The 10,970-nt window shown below is 42.4% G+C and overlaps 1 protein-coding gene across 2 annotated transcripts; it reads right to left on the reverse strand.

The window, feature by feature from the left end:
• Positions 1-278: 278 nt before the first annotated feature.
• sp4 (sp4 transcription factor) lies at positions 279-8,055 on the reverse strand. 2 transcript variants are annotated; one of them, XM_067503161.1, is made up of 7 exons: positions 7,423-8,055; positions 7,076-7,146; positions 5,766-6,110; positions 4,485-5,685; positions 3,919-4,111; positions 3,010-3,209; positions 279-2,624 (listed from the first exon to the last, which is right to left on the reverse strand). In XM_067503161.1, the coding sequence occupies exons 1-7, from the start codon at positions 7,427-7,429 to the stop codon at positions 2,341-2,343; spliced, it is 2,301 nt and encodes a 766-aa protein (XP_067359262.1). In that variant the 5' UTR covers positions 7,430-8,055; the 3' UTR covers positions 279-2,340. The 2 variants fall into 2 exon arrangements, with proteins under 2 accessions (XP_067359262.1, XP_067359272.1); XM_067503171.1 differs by lacking the exons at positions 7,076-7,146; positions 7,423-8,055 and adding an exon at positions 6,777-6,931.
• Between the last annotated feature and the right edge of the window lie 2,915 nt (positions 8,056-10,970).

Consider the following 10,970-nt stretch of genomic DNA (forward strand, 5'->3'; position numbering starts at 1 on the left):
TCTCAATTTCACACTGTGGATGTTTTCAAGATTATGTTTTGAGAAGTAGGCATGTTACTTGCTCATTTTCCATTTACTAGATGTGTGGTTGTTTTGTAGTCTAACTGACTGGTCCCAAGTTACATACACTTACACCATTAAGTTTGCAGCCCTTCCAACAGTAATATTTGTTCCCAAAGGAAGCACAGATACGCTGTTATCACTATTGCTGCAACATGGCAAAATAGAGTATAAATATATTGGGATCGAGGTGTATCTTGTGTAGACATGGCTCTATGTTGTTTTATAGCGATTTTATTTTGAGACTCACAAATAGCAGGGCATCAGAGAGAAATTTAAGACAGTTTTAATCACTTTATTGTCAAGTGTTATGCAGGCAAAGCATTATTTCCGCTTGAATTTTTTTCTGTTTTATTGACATAACACGTTTGTACAAACCAGTTTTAAAAATATCAATAGACCGCAGCCTTTGAGGCTAACCTGGCCAAAAACCCATTATCAAATGTCATGGAGACGAACAAACATCTTTAGAAAAAGATTTACAAATGAGATGTCACTACAAAATATCAAAGAAAAAAGTTGGTTGTCACACAAAATATTACCAAAAAACATCTACATTGTTTGGTATCAATCTTTTTAACTTTAATCAAAAGTAACTTTTTTGCTTTCTTTCTCTTTAGTTATTTTTCTCCAAAAACACATTATGGCGCAAAGAGAAGAAGAAATTAACAGCAATGGTCAGACATAGAAAGAAAACCAAAGCACAAAGAGTAAAGAAGAAAGAGAAGCAGCACTACGGCAAAAAACTGAAACATGCTGTACACAACCTTAGAATCAATGCACACAAATACAAGTCCAGCAAAAGGCAAATATTACAAATCAAGGATAAATAATAAATTGGCAGTGCACAGTGGGGTCCTGTGTCCTGTTAACATATTGGGAGGGGGCTTTTAAAACAACAAATAAATCCTCTAAAATAACGTATATTTTAATTTAAAAATAATGTACGCACTGAACTAACACAGAGCAACACCACCAGAAAACACCTCAAATATCCACATAGCTAAATAGCCCAACCAACGCCCACCCTCAGCTTTTATCACTGTCTGGCTTTTACCTCTCTGTGCTGTGGTGTGTTCTGTATGTCAAGCTCCCCCCCAGTAACACCATTTGTACAACAGCTTATGTTAAGGCAACTGTGGTACATTGGCCATGTGGTAGAATTAAGAAGCAGAGATGGGTTGTCACCACAGCACAGAAAGCAACAAGTGGCATCAGTGATGGTGCAGCCATCTGACAAAACCCATGTTACATCTACCAGGTACCATTTTATGGTAATCACAGTGGTGATATTCCGGCCACCCTGTGCTTTCTGGGAAGTAACTGGCTTTGATCACATGACAGCAATGCTTTCAGATGTTTTCCCTAATCATAGAGTGAACTGGCTTGTTTTATTAACAGAGAAAAACCTCCCTGACAATGTAAACATGATTTCACTAGGATTGTCATTATAGTATTGCTTTCACTACACAGCTGTAGAAAGCTAGATTGTTTTTTTTCCTCTATAGAAACCTTTCTAATGGCCACTGCGCCTCAATAGGAATGCATTATTAATAAACCATTTTATATGTGCTTTAATATTTTTTACACTTTTTGTCTCATCACACTCATCTTAAATAACAGTTAATCTGATGAGTGATGTCAAAGGAATCAACTCCCTAATCTGATCCAGAGTAAACCTGAACCATGCATCAAACTCAAATTAGGTAGATCCTCTTAGTGACAGCATGGGAGTACAATCATACGCACATTCATACAAGCTCATACATCCACACAGACGCCATCCCAAAACTATCACTGCTCTGCAACAGTGCTGTACCATGATTGATCCTCAGCACTGACAGGTATGAAACAGGAACACAACTTTGTGCATAGAGTTAGATTCTGTTGTGATTAGGAGAATGTCACTTGAAGTTGGATGGTTTGGATTCAGCAGTTCCCCCTCTTGTGCTAATCTAGAAACTAGTTGCATTCCTATCACCTATAGCATATGGAATTATAGATTCATTTATAAAAGCCAAACTATTTTTTCATATATTCAGGCTAAAATTTTGTTATTATGTGTTAGTTTTGTTTAGATTTTGATGCTTATATTTTTAGTTTTCTGTTCACCACATGATCCCATCTCTTTTGAGTCCCTTTTCATGAGAGAACATTTTTTTAAATTATATAAAGTTAAAAGTTAAAAAAAAAAGACCCAAAGTAAAAGTTACCACCTTAACAGTCCCTGCATAGACTTCCAAAAAACAGAAAGTCAGCCTTCTACCAAGAGCTAGTTGCCTATTCAAACTCCTCCTCTTCCTCCTCTTCATCCTCCTCCTCCTCCTCCAGGTGATTAGAAGTGGTGGGTGTAGCAGGGTCAGAGTCACGTGAGAGGGTTGCCACAGCGACAATCTGAGGGGAGGCACCCAACCCCTCAGGGGGATCTTCTTCCATCTCGTCAGTGGTGATGATTGCCACAGCGGCTCCGCCCTTCTTGTTCTGGTGGGTTTTGATGTGTTTGGACAGGTGGTCGCTGCGCATAAAGCGCTTGGAACATTCAGGACACTCAAAACGCTTCTCTCCTAGAAGGGCACATAATTAAGTAAGAAGCTGAGGGAAGTAGTTTTAAAGAGGACTTAAGACAACTCACTTTCAGCAGATACTATGTAGTTGGTTATCAAAAAAATCTGCTCTGGCTGGTTTCTTCTACAGCTTAACTTTTGTTACTTTTGTTGCTTAAGTTTTGTTACAACATATATGTTGTAAATATATCTATAATTGTTTCACAAAAAAAAAAAAAAAAAAACTTATTCCACATAGTGTGTAGGTTGTAAATTGGGCATATTTAAACCTGAATTCTTTTAATGGGGGAATAGAAGTAGTATTGTATCAAGTGAAATTTCCAACAGATCAACATGATCACTGTGAACCACTTTACCAGTCTACACCTCTGTGTGCTCCTCCTACCTGTGTGTGTTCTCCGGTGTCTCTGCAGTTCGTCACTCCTGGTGAACCTCTTGCCACAAAAGATCCAGTTACAGACGAATGGCCTCTCTCCAGTGTGCCAGCGCAGGTGGGCCCTAAGGTGGGATGTCTTGCCATACACCTTTCCACAACCTTCCATGTGGCAGATGTGCTGTTTCTTCTTTGTAGGGTCCCCACTGTTCCTGCAACACGCACTCAGTTTTAGGTGTAAGCTGGAGCTTGTTTAGTAAATGCTTTCAAGATCACTGCCTGATTGTTTTTATTTAAGCACATTCTGTTTAGATATTGTAGTTTTTGTTTTTAAATTAAAAAGCATCTCCTGAAGCATATTTTCAATGCTTTTTTGTTTTTGCCGCAATACCAAAAATAATTAATGTACAACCTCTGTTTTACAACTGTCCCTTTTTAAGGTCCAAAATGGAATGCATTTGTCTGGTCTTAGACTACTTCATGTATAGTTTGGGTGCCAGTACTTCATTACAATGTGAAATGCTTATTGGTGGATCTCTCACTTTACTAGACTGTGCTCTTGCCATCTGTCAAACCAGTTGTCCAACAATGGTGTGACAGTCACCAATAATTTAGAGATAATCATAAATGTGTACACAAACTTAAGTGTGTGCAGCTGTAGATTTATAACGGACATACAAACGACGTTAGCAACTTAATGAGCTCTTTAGATGGGTGAAACAAGACTCCACATTAATGCCCAAAACTTGTTTCCTTGTGCCTTTTTGCTTGGGACTTGTTCCATAATGCATCTTTAAAATTTGGATTACAATTAGAATTGATATCTTTAAAAGAGAAAACCAACATTCTCCAATACGATTCGATGTGTAATCCCAATTTTCCCTATTACCGAACCACCTTGTGTTTCAAATGTGTTTTTACCTTCCCTCTCCATCCCTGCAGTTTGGACAAGAGCAGGCAACACGACGTAGCCTCTTGCTGGGCTGTCCCTCCTGGTCTGAAGAACTTTGGACAGAGCCCAGTTGGTCTGGACTCATCGATGAGCCTGATGCCACAGTGCCTACAGGGACTGTAGACACTGGAGCTTTGACCCCATCCTGACCCTGTGGTTGACCTAAAAGGTGATAAATGACAAACATTGTAAATGTATTGATCAAAATAAGTGTTGCGTTGTGGGGCAGTCAGAAGAAAATACAAGAGTGAAAGCTGAAAGAGCAAAATCCAAAAGAGTCTTGAGTACAGTGTCAAGACATATGAAGAAACTGCACCAGTTAGTTAAACTTTAAATGCTAAATGTATGAAGTTGGAACAGAAAAATCATTAGAACTTCACAATTACTCAAAATTCTGAACTCTTACAACTAAAAATGCTCGTTCTGCCCACAGTGTTTTAATCATAGTTTGGTTTATGGCAATAAATGGATGAGTACTGGATAGTCTCTTTCATTCTTTTGGATTCACATTCAGTTATTCTCAGTGTTCTCTTACCCTGTAGACCAGTAATGGTGAGGGGTACACCCTGCACCTGAACCCCAGCAGTGCCCAGCCCTGCAATGCTGACTGTTTGTACCCCAGACCCTGGGTTGATCTGAGCTGCGCTTAGTGTTAGGGGAGGTCCAGTCAGGGAGACCAGCCCTCCACTCCCCACTGTTGTCCCACCAGCAACTGGGGCCAGTGTCAGCTGCTGAGGCACTGCTGTCCCAAGGCCGCCCTGCAGGGACACTCCACCAGGCAGCTGTAGTGTTTGCCAGGTAATCTGCCCAGATGGTGACAGGGTGCGAATAAGGACCTGGGCTGGGTTCTGAAAGGCCTGGATGGGCTGAAGAGTTTGCCCTGGGGCGAGCTGAAGGGTCTGAATTTGCTGAGTTTGCTGCTGGCCCTGGGCCTGACCCTGAGTCTGACCCTGATGTTGCAACTGGATCTGCTGCACCAGCTGGTGCCCCACCTGGCCCACAATAACCTGTTGGATTGTTCCAGCAGCATCGGTCTGGTTCTGTAGCCCGTTGGCTTGATTTTGGCTCTGAGAGTCAGCTTCACTAGTTTGCATTTGGGTTTCAGGTGGTCCACTCTCTGATCCAGTAGAAACCACTTGTGGCCCATCAGACATGCTGTCACCCTCAGCCACCGCCATTGTTGAACCAGTTGATGCTGTAACAGGAGCCGGCCCAGACACTGTTGTTGTCACCAGTTGGTTGCCATTGGCAACTGAAAATGTGCCATCTGGTGATTGGATAAGCTGCACAGCCCCACCTCCTCCGACATTATTGATCACAGGCAGAGCCAGAGTCATGCCACCGAGGTTTATGGGCACTGTGGTCATAACAGGAGTCTGGGAGCCCTGCAGAGTCTGCAATTGCAATGGGAAAGACTGGACAGGGCGGATCTGCAGCGGGACTGTCTGATTGGCTGTACTTGTGAGGATGGCCTGCTGGTTGGCTGGCTGGAGGATAGTCTGGTTTTGGCCTGGACTTGGTGTCTGGATGAGCTGAACCTGCTCTGGTATAGCCCCAATTGAGGCCGTCTGGGCGGGGCTGATATGGATCTGCTGTCCATCTGCAGTCTGGAGGTGAGGGATGACCTGATACTGGACTCCGCCCCCAGCATTGGGCAAATTCTGAACCTGGATGATCTGAAACTGCTGTTGCTGTTGACTGGCCGCAACACTGTTGGTCCCACCTACTGCCTTCACCTGCCCGACAGGAAAGGACAGTTAAAGTGAAAAACAAAAACCATTTTCTAAAAACCCACTGCAGGCTTTATTTCATTTACCTTGCGTCCGCCTGGTGAGCTGTCATTAGCCAAGGTGGTAGCCACTGTCACAGCAACAGGTTGGCTGGTGTTCTCCTTAGCCATAGTAGGTGCTGCTGTAATGATCTGCCAGCCGTTCCCTGCAAACTGGGCTGGGAGCAGTTCCAGCTGCTGGGGCACTAGGGTCTGACCCCCGCCTGTGTCCACCACTATCTGACCCTGTAGCTGACCTGTTGGCAGCTGGATCTGACCAGCCTGAACCTGGATCTGTTGGGCCCCCGCCTGGGCCCCCTCCACTACCCCCTGGCCTCCGATCTTACTGCAGGTGGCTGCTAGCAGAGCCAAGGGAGAGGGCTGAGATGAATCCTAGAGGAGACATGGTAGGACAAGGGTCGGAGGAGGGATAGAAAGGGAGGAGCAGAGAGAGAACCAATTAAGTGATGAGGCTGGGAGAAGAGGCATTTCAGGCTTAGAGATGAAATGTATACACGCATAGAGAGCTCATATACATACACAAACAATAAAAGTACAACATGCAAGTTTTATAAAAAAGCCAAAGGGAAGGGTTGGTAACTTGAAATAATGAAGAAAATGAGTATAAGAATGAGGGGTGGGTAAAAACATGGTGCAGAAAAAAAGAAACCCATAAAGCTGAGAGAGAGAGAGCTGTCAGTGGAAGTGGGCGGTATTACAGGAAACGATTGGGTGGGCGTGTGAGAACCACATTTCTCTTTTCTCAGAACACTGGAAGAAACTGCCGCCTTCTCTCTCCTCCCTTTCAAAGGAACTAGGTCTCAGGCAAATTTTTACACCTCTATTCACCTCTCAGCACTGCACGGAAACAGCCTTGGTCCTGTGTAAACTACATCAGCGTGCAAAATAACACAGCAGCAATGCTTGTCATACACGTTTAACAACAAAGGGTACACTTAAGAATAAGTGCCTGGCTGAAAATAATCTCAAAGATATGTATAATCTCTGAAACGCAGCTAAAATAGAAGTTGCACAGTTGTAGAGACAAGAGGCACATACCATAAAACACCAACCCTGTAGGTCTTTAAATTAAATCCATATGCAGAATTTAGTCAGTTTGACCCTAATTTAAACAGACATATCAAAAGTGGAGTGGTTGAAGTGTGACAGCCATATAAGCCTGTTCATGAGGCTTCGGGTTGGCTCTCAGCAGGGCTGCACAGAAACAGGAAGTGGAATTCACCAGAGAAACGCCCCCAGAGGTGTCTGGCTTACTGGCTGGAAAGGGAGGGAGTACAGCTTTGGCCTTCAGGCAAGGCAAAACTAATAAGCTGCAAAAAACTTATTTCTTTTTGTACCTGTGATCCAGAACTTTTGCCCTTTTTCGATGCTTTCCCTCCTTCAGTTCCAGATGATTCCTTCTTCGAGTCTGTAAAAAACGGAAGTAAAATGTGAGAATGTTTGCAATTATAATATCATCACAGGAGTATTTCTGAATAGTACAAAGTCCGAGATAAGCAGGTACTATATACTGCAAATACAATCTGATCATAATACAGATGCAGCATAGCAAAGATGAAAAGTATAGGCAGAAGAGAAAACAGTAACCTCATCATCAATATCAAAGAGGCTTGGTGCCTCATATATGTCAAACACAGAGTGCGAGGAAGAGAGGGGTGGAGACGTAGAGGGGGAGGGTACCTACCACTCATAACGCATTAATATACCGAGAGGGAGAGGGTGTAGTTCACGGTAGAAGGCCGGCCGGGTACAGAGGCAGAGGACGGCCTATATGTTCGGCACTGGGCCGTGGCGGATCTGCCCGTTTGACGAAACCACCCACCGGCCAGGAAGGCGGTGCCAATCGCAGGCACAATCAAACAGCCCCAAATAACGGCAATAACGTAAAACACAGTGTCGGTCCGCGACCCGTCGGCCCCCTCGCTGGCCCGTCGTATGCCTCTTTTACCGGATAGACCGTCCATAAACGGGCAAATTAGCGCCTGTCAAAATGATCTCCACAGAGAACTTAGCAGTGTGTGACCGCGGAGGCCCACCCACTTCCATTTAAGCATCAGGACAACACCCTCTTCGCTGCTCTAGCCTGTCGCCGCGGTTTCCTCGCCGCACGACGCGAGGACGCCTCGTCGCCGTCCGTCGTGCACCGAAAGCACACCGCCACCAGTGTTTGTGTTTTACGCGTATTTCCTTTTTTCGTGCACAATTGATTTTTTTTAGTTGAAGATACGGGGAGATAGCTGTGGCTTTTGTGGGCGGACGCGCTCCTCCCACATATTCAGATTGGACGACGGGTCTCGGCGTGCGAGGGTCGAGATGGGAGTTGTATTTTGGTGAGGCCTCGCCTTCTCGAACTGAATTGGGCGTCCTGGACTACAACTCCCATGATGCTGCGGCGGGCTGTGCAGCCTGTGCACGTCCTCTCGGTTGAAGCGGCGGAGGTGGAAGTCATGTTGGTGTGAGAGCGAAGGGCGGTGACTTCTGTGTTATTGGGGGTTGGGCAAACGGGAAAGGGAGGCGTGTGTGTATGTGTGCGTTTGTTTCCACTTTCTGGTGTCACAGGATTACAGCCCTGGTTCACAAAAAAAAAAAAAAAAAGAGTTTGGATTTGTTCAGAATATTAAGAACAGGACTAGTAATAATGTTACATTGCAGCAGTGTTGCCTCTGCTGAAATTAGGTTAGTTGTGTGTTGTGTGTTTGTTGTATTTGTTATTTGTGAGACAGTTTGTCAGTGAAACCAAATTGATAGCTCGAAAATTTGTGGTTCCTGTTTTAGGCAGCATGCATCCTCAGGCAGTATCAGTGATGTTCCTGAAAGTCTTTAAGGAGTTTAAGTCACTGTCAGACCCCCTCACTCAGGTGACCAAGCCAGGGTTCATCAGTCCCTGGCTTGGGCCCCCAGACACAATGAAGCTTGAGTTATCTGTGTTCTGTATTTTTTTTTTCTTTCTTTAAAAGCTACAATTTCATACTGTGTTATTTTTAGTTTTAAAGATGTTTGTCATGTCACAACTGACAAACTGCTTTGGGATATGGATCAGAGCCTAAATTATTACTCAGTCAATCAGTTCATCAACAGTAAATGAATGAGCAATTCTGAAGATAGCTCAAGCATTTAAGTAATTTTTAAGCAAAAATGAAAAAACAAGTGTCGTGCCAACATTCACCATTTCTCTTACAATAATCTTTTATGAAATCACATTTGGTTTTTGCTTATGCAATAGTCTAGACAAATAGATAATAGATAATTCACAAAGCCTGTTGACTTGTTTTAGACAACTACAGTCTACCTTAATATGTATAATACAAGCCCTTTTTAAATAAAAAAAACATATGTTTGATATATAAAGAATTAGGCTTACACCATAATAGAGTGCTATAAAAATTACATTACTACTTCAATAAATGTTCAGGATTCAGGCAAAGAGTTTAATTATAGGTATTTAGAAGGAGATAAGCAACGGAAAACAAAACTGAAAACAAACTATTTTTTGGCAGTAGTATTAACCACCCAGAAGTTTCTTGTTTGTGTAACAGTCTGGAACAAAAGACATCCCACACACACAAAACATAACCTCTTTTTGTATCCTAAAGAGAAATGTCAAATCCCGGCAGCTACATGTTGACGTAGTAGTCCTTTCGTGGAAGTCCTGTAGAGTCCAAGGCCATGGGCTCTTCATCTACAAATTGTCTTCTTCTTTTACTTAGAACCACCCCTGCCCCCAAGTCAGGAGTGACTTTAGCCAAGTGGAGTCAAAGCCCTGGTTCGCTGAGCAGAAAACATAATTAGCAGGCGGCCAACTGAGGATATGCCGCTGGCACACCAGGGAAATATTTAGACTTATAGGCCGTCAGCCACACCGATACCCTGCCACAATGGCAGTCTTACTAAGATGCACTTTTTCCCAATGAGTCAAAGTCAGCATGGTTTTTAATAATGTTAAGTGCTAATATATATTTTATGCATTTGTTTCATACCCTAAACTATGTAAAAATGACTTTATTCCTAATTTTATTATTAATGCTATTTTTTCTTTATGTTATTTAATGGTAAACGTTTTGAGACTTGAAATTTAACATGATACATTCAATACAGACCTTGATACAAATGGTGATAGCATATCAACAAGTATGTTCTTTTTTTATGTGGCCTTGATAAGTCTCATAATGCTGTGACATTTTTAATCAAATTTGCAGATGGGCATGGCTGCTGCTTTGGGTCTGGTACAAATTCTGCATCATGTGGTTTCTCTCTTTCTTTTTGTTGCTTGTAGGTTAAGCATGTTTTCACAGCAGCACTACACACACCCACACCTGTGGTGGCCCAGAAACATAGTCTACAACACACACACACACACACACACACACACACACACACACACACGCACTGTAATTACTGCGGAAGCCAAATGACTTGTTCCCGCCCCCTGGGCCACTGGCAGGGCGTTGCTAGGCAACGAGGTCTGGTCTGAAAAAGGGGTGTTGTCTGTTTTTGTGTGTGAGAGAGCGCATGTATGGTGGTGGTGATGGAAGGAGGTGTGGCGGAGCGAAGGCTGTGGACTGTTCTAGTAAATAATTAGACCATAAGAAAGCTAATATTCAGAGTTATAATACAGGAATGTATTCACAAAAGAATAAATGAATGCACTTTAAGTTATAATGAGCCTCTCTAGATAGCAGCAATAAGGAGTGCCCTTTAAGGATGCTCCAAAATAAAATCAATTTAAATCAGCAAAATTGGAAAAATCATAAATAGGCAAAAAATAGGGCTCTGTGAATGTGAAGAACGTAAAAATGGTTGCAACAAGCTACATGTTTTCAGCTGCTGCCACTAGATGGAGCAACATACCAGATAGGGCTTCATAAATATTGCCGTTATACATAACCCACCTGCACCTTCCTCACTGCTAGACAGAGTAATAAGATCTTTTACTCAAGTAAAAGTAGCAATACTACAATACAAACACTGCAGAAATCCATACTGTCAAACATCAAAATGTACTTAAGTTTTCAAAGTAAAAATACTTGTTATCAAAGGGCCATTTTAAAATTTATTTTATATTAACAGCCTATTTGTATTATTACTTTAAATGATCAAAATATTATTGCTAATGCATTGGCATGTGTACAACAACAAGTTAATTTCAAAATCTGTAAAATTACATCATGCTGTATTTTATAAACGTTTTTATAAGGATTTACACATAAATACTTATGTAAAATAGCATAGCAT

Source organism: Channa argus, chromosome 1 (assembly GCF_033026475.1).
Source record: "Channa argus isolate prfri chromosome 1, Channa argus male v1.0, whole genome shotgun sequence".
In the NCBI taxonomy this organism is placed as follows: Eukaryota; Metazoa; Chordata; class Actinopteri; order Anabantiformes; family Channidae; genus Channa; species Channa argus.

What these genes read in the sequence shown, in the direction of transcription:
- sp4 (XM_067503161.1), bottom strand. An exon ending in GCAAAAGTTCTGGATCACAG is followed by an intron (nt 6,111 to 7,075) that starts GTACAAAAAGAA and finishes TGTCTCCTCTAG; the next exon opens with GATTCATCTCAGCCCTCTCC. An exon ending in ACACCGGAGAACACACACAG is followed by an intron (nt 2,625 to 3,009) that starts GTAGGAGGAGCA and finishes GTGCCCTTCTAG; the next exon opens with GAGAGAAGCGTTTTGAGTGT.